Source organism: Chelonoidis abingdonii, unplaced genomic scaffold (genome assembly GCF_003597395.2).
Source record: "Chelonoidis abingdonii isolate Lonesome George unplaced genomic scaffold, CheloAbing_2.0 scaffold0004, whole genome shotgun sequence".
Classification (NCBI taxonomy): domain Eukaryota; kingdom Metazoa; phylum Chordata; order Testudines; family Testudinidae; genus Chelonoidis; species Chelonoidis abingdonii.
This window is the reverse complement of record NW_027424265.1, coordinates 257,259-267,441: the sequence shown is the minus strand read 5'-3', so window position 1 is coordinate 267,441 and position 10,183 is coordinate 257,259. Positions and strand designations below refer to the sequence as shown.

At 60.9% G+C, this 10,183-nt stretch overlaps 2 protein-coding genes across 4 annotated transcripts; one reads left to right on the top strand and one right to left on the bottom strand.

Annotated features, from left to right (window-relative positions):
• Nucleotides 1–864: 864 nt before the first annotated feature.
• On the top strand, nucleotides 865–5,864 carry NOP9 (NOP9 nucleolar protein). Of its 2 annotated transcripts, none has more exons than XM_032804668.2 (9): nucleotides 865–1,877; nucleotides 2,498–2,623; nucleotides 2,757–2,898; nucleotides 3,625–3,814; nucleotides 4,006–4,146; nucleotides 4,234–4,362; nucleotides 4,634–4,864; nucleotides 4,948–5,053; nucleotides 5,273–5,864. In XM_032804668.2, the coding sequence occupies exons 1-9, from the start codon at nucleotides 1,460–1,462 to the stop codon at nucleotides 5,428–5,430; spliced, it is 1,641 nt and encodes a 546-aa protein (XP_032660559.1). In that variant the 5' UTR covers nucleotides 865–1,459; the 3' UTR covers nucleotides 5,431–5,864. The 2 variants fall into 2 exon arrangements, with proteins under 2 accessions (XP_032660559.1, XP_032660558.1); XM_032804667.2 differs by having other exon boundaries at nucleotides 867–1,950; nucleotides 5,273–5,863.
• Nucleotides 5,865–6,321: 457 nt separating this feature from the next.
• Nucleotides 6,322–9,769, bottom strand: CIDEB (cell death inducing DFFA like effector b). 2 transcript variants are annotated; one of them, XM_032804672.2, is made up of 5 exons: nucleotides 9,605–9,769; nucleotides 8,992–9,136; nucleotides 8,013–8,162; nucleotides 6,832–7,022; nucleotides 6,322–6,477 (listed from the first exon to the last, which is right to left on the bottom strand). In XM_032804672.2, the coding sequence occupies exons 1-5, from the start codon at nucleotides 9,643–9,645 to the stop codon at nucleotides 6,339–6,341; spliced, it is 666 nt and encodes a 221-aa protein (XP_032660563.1). In that variant the 5' UTR covers nucleotides 9,646–9,769; the 3' UTR covers nucleotides 6,322–6,338. The 2 variants fall into 2 exon arrangements, with proteins under 2 accessions (XP_032660563.1, XP_074917408.1); XM_075061307.1 differs by lacking the exon at nucleotides 8,013–8,162.
• Nucleotides 9,770–10,183: the final 414 nt, after the last annotated feature.

Sequence of the window (10,183 nt, the reverse complement as noted above, 5' to 3'; positions counted from 1 at the left end):
ACTGTGTCCCCCCCGTGTCTGTCACCAATGTGCTGCAGGAGGCATCTGGCGGGGGTGCACGACGCTGCACATCTTTTGCTGTGTTGTCCCCTCTCCCCAGGTCTGTTCATCACCAATGTGGTGGAGGAGATGGCGGGGGGGGATAATGGGAGGTAATGGGGTCACTGGGGGGTTGTGATGCTGCTGCCGTGGGAGCCAGCTGAGCCCACTCAATTAGAGTGAACTGCAAACAGAATGGGGCAGGCAAACCCCAAAAGCTGGTGGATCTTCCAGTACTTAGATTTACCAGCCAGCCCAAAACAATTGCTATAGTACCTCACTAAGTCCAAATAGTGCAGTTCCCTTAAAGTAGCCAGCTTCAGGCCTCCATCCAGACACACTCAGCTATGATGATGATTCCTGAAAACCTTCTCCTCATACCCCAAATACATGCTATAGTCAATTCTTGTTAACTAAGCTAAAATTTATTAAAAAAAGAAGAGAGAGCGTGTTGGTTAAAAGATGAATATACAGACAGACTTGAATTCAGTTCTTGAGGTTCAGAGACATATAGCAGAGATGAGCTTGTAATTGCCAAAAGTCCTCTTAGAAATAGTCCTGTAGTCCAGTGTCCATATTCAGGGTGGCTCCAGTCAATGACTCGGGATCTCAGGCCTTATGGCTTAAGGTTTCCCCCTCTTGAAACCCAAAGCAGATCTGTGATGAAGAAGGATCATGCAGGGCGGCTGAGAGTGGGTTCGGGCCCCGGTGAAAAATTTTTTTTGGGCCTCGCAGCAAGGGTGGATTGGCTAAACAGGGCCGACGAAGCCAGGCCCCCTTCCGGACCCCCAGGCTCCGGTAATTTGTACACCCCCCCCCCAGGATTTGTATACATTTCCAGCAGCCTTTTGGTCTGAGAAAACAATAGGCTTAACTCTCCTTCCAAACATCCTGGCAATTAGCACAGGGTCATTTATCCATTAAACACTTCAGATACAAAAAGAACAGGAGTACTTGTGGCCACAAGTACTCCTGTTCTTTTTGTGGATACAGACTAACATGGTTGCTACTCTGAGTTCAGAGACAGGTTACCACAACCGTCAAAGAGACATATAGACAATAATATTATTTCCCTCAAGTATCTTCCTAAATATTACAGAACTACTCCTTTTTTGATCTTTGGATCAAAGCTATAGCAATAGACAAGACTTGTTTGCTGACATTATAAGACCTGAGCAAACATCTACCCTTCTATCTCTAACAGTGCAGGCTGCGTTTCAAAGCTCTGTGTATTTACATCTTCCTAACTAGTCTTTATAAAATTTGGCCATGGGTCAGGTCAGTCTGTGAGCTAATTAACTCTTTCTGGCCCTGTGTCACCTTTCGGTGAGATATTCTATTACACTCATAACGTCACAGGAGTGCACGGTGCTGTACGTCTCTCACTGTGTTCTCCCCTCCAGGTCTGTGTGTCACCAATATGCTGGGGGGGTGGCGGGACGATAATGGGGGCCAGGAGGTTGCTGGGGAGTGCACAGCGCAGTACATCTCACTGTGTTCTCCCCCCAGATCTGTTTGTCACCAACGTGTTGGAGGAGGCGGTGGGCTCCGTGCTGCCCCTGGCCCTGGACCCTTCCGGCTCCCTGCTGCTCCAGGCCCTGCTGCCCGAGGCCTCGGCCGCCCAGCTGGCCAAGCTCCTGCACCCCCTGCTGCCCGCCCTGTGCCAGACTGCCTGCCACCCCTGCGGTGCCCATGTTCTGGAGGCTGCCCTGCTCCGGGCTCCCCGGTTGCTGGGAGAGGAGGATGCTGGGGCACTGGAGGAGCTGGTGCTGCAGTTGGGGAGGGCCGTGAGGGAGGAACTGAGGGCCTTCGCCTGGGACCCCCATGCCAGTTTCGTGGTGAGGACCCTGCTGCAGGTACTGGGGGGGGTCCGTGTCGGCTCCGATGCAGCCCGGGGGCTCTCGGGGACAGGTGAGTATTGGTCGGGGCCAGTGTCACCTCCACACGCTACCACTGGGGGGTGGTGTCTGGGGTGGGGACTGGCGTACAGGGCGGCAGGATGGGGTCACTGGGCAGGGAGGATGGGGAGAATCAAGAGGAGGTAGAGACTGGAGGAAACAGAGGGTGGGGGACTGAGGGGGCGGGGAGAGAGAACAAGGGGGGGCACATTGTGATGGGGCAGGGGATAAGGGACTCCGTAGTGGGGAGATGTACAGTAGCTACGGGGGACAGTGGGGTCCAGGTGGGAAGGGGAGGGTAAAATGGGACCCTGTGTGTGAGGGGGTTGAGACTGAGAAGAGGGGTGGCAGAATGCCCCACAGAGGTGTCAGGGGTATGAGGGTCCAGCACAAGGGGGTGCAGGAAGAATGGGGGAACTGATCCCCCGTCCCTGGTCTTTCATTGTTTCTTCCCCCTGAATATCCAGTGTCTGTGAGTTCCGCAGGTTAACGACTCAGTGTCGCCCACTTTGCTGCCTGATGGTCCCCTTCATCCTGCTGTTCCTGTCTTGTCCCTCCAGGGCCCCCCGCTCCACGCAAGAAACGGGCTGAAGCCAAGAGCGAGGGGCCGGTGGAGTTTGAAGTCCCGGACTCGTTCCTGGCCCTCCTGCGCGAGTTCATTGCTGCTTTCCAGGAGAACATCGCAGGTGAGCCGACCCCAGCGCCCCCTGCAGGATTGGGAGCACCCCCCACTGCCAGCCCTCCTGCCCCACTCCCCACAGTGCCCCCTGCTGGAAAGGGCCCCCCCCAACTCACCCCATCCATCTGTCCCCGCCCCAGAGTCCATCACCCACAGAGTCGCCAGCCTCTGCCTGCAGGTGGCACTGGAGGTTTTGCACAGGAAACTGCCTGAGGCTTGCGCTGAGATGTGCAGCTCTGTGATTGGCTACCTGAGCTCGCGGAACCCCTCCACTGGATGCAGGTGAGCCTCCTGATTGGTTGTGGCCATGAGGGCTCTGATTGGCTGGGGGGTCTATTTGGCTAGGCTGTAATTAGGTGTGGAGGTGGGGATGGTTAGTGCTGTCTGTAGGGGGTGGAGGAGGTGGCTTGTGATTGGCTGTGGGATGAGTATGGCTCACTACCTTCTCCCTCCCAGAGTAGTGGGTACTTCCTGATTGGCTGGATGGTGGGCTTGGGGTCATGTGATTGGCTGTAGGTTGGACCCATTCTGGTTGGCGTGGGGGAATGGCTTGTAGTTTGGTAAGGTGGCTGCTTTCTACTTGGGTAGGTGGGTTGTGATTGGCTGGTGCCACTCTTTTGTGACTTCTGATTGGGTGAAGGGCCTGAGCACTAAGAATAGGTTGTGATTGGCTGAGGTGTGATCACATGCTTTCTGATTGGTCAGAAAATGAATCCATGAAGTTGTGATTGGCTACAAGGTGTGGCATGATGGGGCACAGAGGCTGCTTTCGCACCGGTCAGCAGCTGTCTTAGGTGGGTCGTGAATGGCTGGAAGCTGGCTTGGTATTTTTTTGATTGGTCAGGAGACGGGCAAGTGGCTGTGGTTGGTGATTGGCTGAGGCTGTGAGCAGCAGCTTTCAAATTTGCCAGGAGGCTGGTGATTGGCTGGGTGTACTCTAATTGGCTGTAAGGGGATTGGGCCAGGCTGGTGCTGTCTGATTGGCTAACGCCCCCTGGATCCCTGCAGCCCCCTGCTGGTGTTCCTGAAGGACTCCGTCTGCAGCCGAGTGCTGGACAAGGTGCTGGAGGTGTCGGAGCCGCGGGCGCTGCGGCTGCTCTACCGGCAGCACTTCCGGGGCCAGCTGCGGGCGCTGGCGGGCCATGGCGTGGCCAACTTCACCCTCCAGCGCCTCATCGGGGCTGCGCCCCCCAAGCTGGTCAGTGGGGCCATGGGGGAGGTGTGGGGCGGAGGGCATGGGGCAGATGGTCGGCAGTGGGGTGGAGCTGTGGGGGGGTATCTGGGAGGGAGGGGGAGAGGGGGTTGAATGAGGGGGCCACGTGGAGGTAGGTTGCTCCTGGTGGGTGGGGCTTGGCCATGCCCCCTGATGCCCCCTTTGTTCCCTTGCAGCTGGGGAAGGTGCTGGCAGAGCTGGGCCCTGGGCTGGAGGAGGTGCTGGCCCAGGGGCATGCGGGGGTGGCCACGGCGCTGCTGGGAGCCTGCCGGCGGTGCGGGACCGGCCAGCAGGAGGTGCTGCAGCTGCTTATGGAGGTGAGTAGCCGCCCTTCTGCCAGATCAGCCTCCCCTTTTGCTCCCCTCTCCCGGCTCTCATCTCAGGCTCCCCCTTCCTGCCCACAGGCCTTCCACTGCTGGGAGCCCCCTGCCCGGCGGGCAGCCTGCGCCCCCCTCTTCGCCTCCCTGCTGCCCTATGAGGTGTACTATGCCTCGGGGAAGGGCCAGGAGGCACAGGCCCCGCTGGAAGAGCAGGTGAGTATGGGGAAAAGGGGGGGGCACAGATGGAGCTGGGGTGGGGGCCAGTAGTAATTCCCCTGGGGCAGTGATCAAGCAGCAGGAGGGGCAGTGGAGGAATTGCGGGGGGCTGGGCTGGTTCTCAGAGGGACTGGGTTATTGCGGGAGGAGGGAAACGGGTTGGTGGGGGGCTGGGTGAGGGTGGATCACTACTGGAGCAGTGACTGGAGAGTAAGGGCTGGTTGGGATACCCTCCACCCTTAACCCTCTCTCTCCCCCACCCCCCCAGCCTGATTCCCCACCTGCCCTGGCCTCGGTTTCCCTCCACGGCTCCCTGCTGCTCCAGCACCTGCTGCACTTCGCCGACCCCTCCCCCGTGCTGCGAAGCCTGGCTGCTCTTCCCCCGCACGACTTGGTCACCCTGGCCTGCAGCCCGGCCGGCAGCCACGTCTACGACGCCCTCCTGGCCAGCCCCTCCGTACCCCGCAAGCCCAAGCGCAAGGTGCTGCGTGGGCTCCAGGTGAGTTTGGGGCAAGGGGGCACTGCTGTGGGGAAGCTTGCAGTGCTCGGGCTGTGCATCTGACTCTCCCCGCTTGTCCTCAGGGTCACTACGTGTCTCTGGCTTGCAACAAACATGGGAGCAGAGTCCTGGATGCCATCTGGAGCCGGGCCACACTGCCGGCCAAGAGACAGATTGCCCAGGAACTGGGTAAGAGCCCCCTTACCATTCCAGCCCTAGCTCCTCTCCCCACCCCAGCGTCCTGTTTGAATCCCAGTTCAGGCCAGTCCATTCTAATCCCTGGACTGCATACAGAATCCTTGATCACTTCCTGTCCTAAACTGGGCTGTTTCTGTGTGCTGCCAAAAGCACCAGTGCCCCACTTGAGAGTTGGCTGCATCTCTCATCCCAATCCATCTGCTCCCTCAGTTGAGCAGGAGCAGCAACTGCGTAATGACCCCTTTGGGCACCACGTGGTGCGGAACTTCGCTCTGACCCATTTCCTGAAGCGCCGGCGAGACTGGGATCGGCACCAAGAGGCGGAGACCAAACGCAGGGAGCTGTTTGCTGAGATTCTGGAGGACTGAATGCTGGGAGGCAGGGAAGAGATTGCTAGCCCCTTCGGGCACCAGGAGAGACTCTCCTTCCAACCAGAGAGATCCTGGAGGACTGAATGCCAGAGCGGGTGCTGCCCACATCTGCTTCTACCCGTAGAGATTGTAGAAGACTGAATAATCGAGTGGGTGCTGTGGAGTTTTTATGCCCCTCTTGGCTCCTGACCATAGAGGACTGAATACCAGGAGTGCTGTGTTGGGGGTCTTACGCGCTCATCTGCTTCGGACCAGAGAGTCTGGAGGACTGAATACCAGAGCGGATGCTGTAGGTGTCTTTATGTCCCTGTTGACTCCTAACCATAGAGAGCTTGGAGGACTGAATGCCAGAGCGGGTGCTGCTGGCATCTGCTTTGACCCATAGGATTGTGGAAGACTGACTGGCAGAGTTGGGGGTGCCGACATCTGCTTCTAACCATAGAGATCCTGGAGGACTGAATGCTAGAATGGGTACCTGTTGGCATCTAAGCATAGAGATGTTGGAGGACTGACTACAGGTGGTGTCTATGTTGGGGTCCTTACCCCTACCCACTATCAGTTCTGAACCATAGAGATCCTGGAGGACTCACCCCCACCAGGGGCCGCTCTGGACTTCCTTTCTCCCTCTTGTCTGCTCCCTTCTATAAAGTTTTCTATTTCCCTACATGCTCTGCTGCGTGTTCAGTGTGCGTAAGGGGGGGGAGCCAGCGGGGGGGCTCTCGTGCCCCAGCCAGCCCCCTCAGCCCCACGATAACCCCCACACCCCCTTAACTGCCCCCTTTCTGGCTCCTGTTGGTGCCTGGAAGGAGAGGGGTCCGGAAATGAACTTAAATAGCCTTTTTATTGTAATAGCAGCAGCTTCGCGGGTGCACTGAGTTCACGGGGACGGGGCCAGGCCCAGGGCCTCACTCTTCATAGTGCCTGAGGTGCGCAGGCTGGTGCCAGGTCTCCACCCCCTCCAGGAGGCGCCGGATGTAACTGGAGGCTCCTAGGAGCAGCTGCCCCATTCCCTGCATCACGGCCGAGACCACTCGCAGCACCTCCCTGCTGGGGGAGAAGGGGGTGAGAGGTGGTGCGGTGCCCCCACAGGGTGCACTGTGGGAAGCGTGGGGTGCTGCTTGTGGGGGGAGCTCCAGGCTCTTGCAGCCCCGGGATGGACTGGAGTGGCAATGGGGAGCAGGGTGGGGGGCTTTGTGGAGGCAGGGGTCCCTGCCGGTTGGGGGAGCTGTGGGTTGCTGGGCAGTGCAGATGGCCCTGCCAGCAAGGGGTACTGGGAGGGGGCAGAGGCGGGGTCCCTGCTGTGGACCGGGATGCCTGCTGGCAGAGGGCTCTGGGGGATCAGGGTGAAGGGGCAGGGACCCTGCCAGTGCGGGGTGCAGCAGGGGGGCTCTCACCCACCTCAGCACCTTCTTGGGGCCCAGGCACTTGAAGTCGCAGCTCATGGAGTAGAGTCCGTAGAACGTGGCCTTCACGTTGAGGCTCCCGAAGAGGTCGCGGGGGCCCAGCTTGTAGACATCGAAGGTGATGCGGGCGATGTCCTGCCCCTGGCGTGGCCGCTGCCGGCTCCACCCATAGGCCTGGGCCCCTCCCTGCAGCACAGCGGGGTCAGGGGGGAGGGGACCCCCGGCAGCCCCCCCAACTCCCAGCCTGGCCAGCCACTAGCACCGTGGGGGCAGGGTGGGGCTGTAGGGCTCTGGCTTGGGGCGGGGCTAGCCACTTCCATTAGCCCCACCCCTTAGTGGTAGTGATGTCACCCTGAGTTCTGGCCACACCCCTTAGCAGTAGTGATGTCAGACTCTCTCCCCCCTGCCAAAGTCCACCCCATTCCCAGGATCCCTCCCCGCTTTTGTCCACCTCCCTCTGTGGGGCTCCCCCATCTCCTGCCCTTGCCCCAGCTGGTGAGTGGTGCCCATCCCCCTTTGCTGCTCCTGGAGTGGGGAGGATCTCACTTGGGAGGTGTATGGGTGGGGGTGTGTATATGGGGTGTCTCACCTGTGGGGGCAAGATGGGGCTGGGTCTCCCTGGGGTGCTGTATCTAGGGTTTGGGGGTGTCTGGGGAGGATCTCAGGGAGGGGTGTTGTGGGTGACAGGTGTGTGGGGGGCCTCAGGTGTCCCATGGGGGCTAGCATCTTGGAGAGGTGTGGTGCATGTGTGTCTCGTGGGGGAGGGACTGGGGGTCTCCTGGCAGTGTGTACACATAGGGAGTCTCTCTTGGTAGGGATGTGGGGGAATCTCTCTCACTTTGCGGGGGGGGTCACTCCTGTGTGGGCTATGTCGGGAGGAGGAATTGGGGGTTCCCCTGCGGAGGTATATGGGGGGCAGGATGTGTATGTGGAGTCTCTGTATGGGGGCTAGGGCATGTGGGGGTCTCCCCTTAGGGGCCGTACTGGGTTGGTGTGTTTACCATCTCCCCTTTGGAGGTGGGGCCCAGGGTGTGCGTGGGAGCCCTTGGGTGGGATATCTGGGTCTCCATTGCAGGGGTTGTGGGGGTCTGGGGTCTGTGGGGTGTCCCTTGCAGGTGCTGTATGAGGGAGTCTCTGGCGGACGGGGGGACGGAGGACGGGACTGAGCTCACTCACCCGTGGGGGGCTCCAGCTCTGCCCGGGGCCCAGCAGCATCAGGGCCGTGTCAGGGGGCAGCGTCTGGAAAAAGGCTTCGCTCTCCACCGCTGTCCCGTCCTCCTCCAGCACCAGCCCCGCCACCCCCGCCACCAGCAGTGCCTCCATTGCCTGGGGGGGGCAGAGCGGTGAGGGGGGAGCACCCGAGGTGTGGGGGGCAGAGCGTGGGGTGGCGAAGCAATGAGCGTGGGGGGGGCAGAAAGTGGGGGAGCAGTGAGGAGTCAGTGTGAGGCATGAGGGGGTGGCAAGGAGGACCTGTAGGTGGGAGCAGCCTGGTGGGGGGGGGAGGGAAACAGGGAGGTGGGGGGTGGCGTCAGTTTGGCCCTATCACAGGATCCTGCAGGCTGATGAGTGGGGAGTGACAAGGGGAGGAAGCAGGCTGGTCTGCTGGGGGGGCAGCGGGGCAGGGCGGCTGAGGTGCTGAGCAGGGTAGGGCTGGGGGTGGCCATGGGGGGCAGCAGGAGGGTCTGGCGGGCTAGAGGGAGAAGGGTGGGGGAAGCAATGGAGGGCTAAGAGTGGTGAGCATAGTGGGGGGTTGGGGCTAAGATGGGGGGAGAGGGTGTTTGGGGGTAAGCAAGCAGTCTGGTGGGTGGAGGGAAAAAACGGGTCGGGGTATGGGGTCAGAGGTGGGTGAGGGTCGGAGGAAGACAAGAGGAATGGAGTCAGAGGTAGTAGGGCGGGAAGGATGGGGGCAAGCAGGAGGGTCTGGCTGGGTGGGGGAGCAGGGTGGGGACAGCATGGAGGGGCTGAGTGGATAGAGCAAGCTGGGGGTATAGGGCCTAGTGGGTGGGAGCGAGGGTATGTTTTGGGGGAACAAGGAGTCCGGTGGGGTAGGGGGAACAGGGTGGGGATGGGTGTCAGAGGCGGGGTGAGGGTCTCGGGGGCAGCAAGGGATGGAGTCACGGGAGGTATAGGGGACAAGGGGCGGGGGGGGACTCACCTTGGCCAGTAGCTCCTGCAGGGTCCTGGCCATCAGCCCCGTGCGGCCCCTGTGCCGGTGGTCGCAGACGCGGAAGGGGCGCTGGGGGGGAGCACGGGGGGCCCAGACCCGACGGGTCAGCTCTGAGCCGGCGCTGGACACTGACCTGGGGGGAGAGGGGGTGAGCAGGGGGTGCTTGGGGTGGGGCAGACCATTGTCATGATTTGGGGGGACAGGGGAGGGCCACATGGCGGTGGGGGAACTCACTGTCCTATTTGTGGGATATGGAGGGGGTGAGGGGGTCCAATATCCTGTTAGGGGGGTACAGTCCCTGTAGGGCACAGGGTACCTCTTGGGGTGGTAGAAACCATTCTCGAGGGGGGTCAGGAGGGGAGAGCCCACCCCCAGGTAGGGAGAACCCCTTCCCTTGCTGGAGGGGGAGCTTCTGGGGGGGGGGTCAGGAGGGGACACACCAAATCACAGAAGGGGGGGGTGTCAGCATGGAATGGCCCATTTCTAGGAGTAGGGGGAGTTGACACCCCATGTTGTGGGGAGGGGCCCTCCTTGGGGGCGGTGACACCCCCAGCCTGAGGCTCCCCTTGGCCCCCCAGTTTGGGGAGTCTGAGCCACTCACTGCAGCAGGGAGGAGGGGGCCAGGGCACTGACGTAGTCCATGGCGTTAGCGGGGCTGGGGGGGTCCTTGTCCTGGGGGTCAGGGTGTCTGTCCGGCGTTGGGCTCCCTCGCTGTGTCTGCCGCCAGCCAGGCTGGACTCTGGACTCCACGGCTCGGAGGCGGGGAGTGGGGAGGGTGACACACAGTGGGGGGAGGCAAACTCCAAGGTCCCCCAGGACAGGGCGGGGAGGGAGGTGGGTGAGAGCAGGAAGTGAGGCCACGGGTGCCAGTGATGTGTTAGACCCCACAGCTTCCCCTTGTGCTGTAGGGGGAGAAACTGAGGCACAGCTGGGGATGAAACATGGGAGTCTGGGCTCCCAGACCCCCCCCCTTTAACTACTAGACCCCACTCCCCTCCCAGAGCCAGGGAGAGAACCCAGAAGTCTTGCCCCCCACTCCCCTCCCAGAGCCAGGGAGAGAACCCAGGTGTCCTGGCTCCCAGCCACACACCCCCCTTTTAACCACTAGACCCCACTTCCCTCCTAAAGCCAGGGAGAGAACCCAGGCGTCCTGGCTCCCAGCCCCACTCACCTGCTCTGG

What these genes read in the sequence shown, in the direction of transcription:
- NOP9 (XM_032804667.2), top strand. Translation starts at nt 1,485, where the DNA reads ATGGGGGCCAGGAGGTTGCTGGGGAGTGCACAGCGCAGTACATCTCAC. An exon ending in CCGGGGGCTCTCGGGGACAG is followed by an intron (nt 1,951 to 2,497) that starts GTGAGTATTGGT and finishes TTGTCCCTCCAG; the next exon opens with GGCCCCCCGCTCCACGCAAG. An exon ending in AACCCCTCCACTGGATGCAG is followed by an intron (nt 2,899 to 3,624) that starts GTGAGCCTCCTG and finishes GGATCCCTGCAG; the next exon opens with CCCCCTGCTGGTGTTCCTGA.
- CIDEB (XM_032804672.2), bottom strand. Translation starts at nt 9,645, where the DNA reads ATGGACTACGTCAGTGCCCTGGCCCCCTCCTCCCTGCTGCA. An exon ending in AGAGCTGGAGCCCCCCACGG is followed by an intron (nt 7,023 to 8,012) that starts GTGAGTGAGCTC and finishes GCTGTGCTGCAG; the next exon opens with GGAGGGGCCCAGGCCTATGG. An exon ending in GGCCCCAAGAAGGTGCTGAG is followed by an intron (nt 6,478 to 6,831) that starts GTGGGTGAGAGC and finishes CTCCCCCAGCAG; the next exon opens with GGAGGTGCTGCGAGTGGTCT.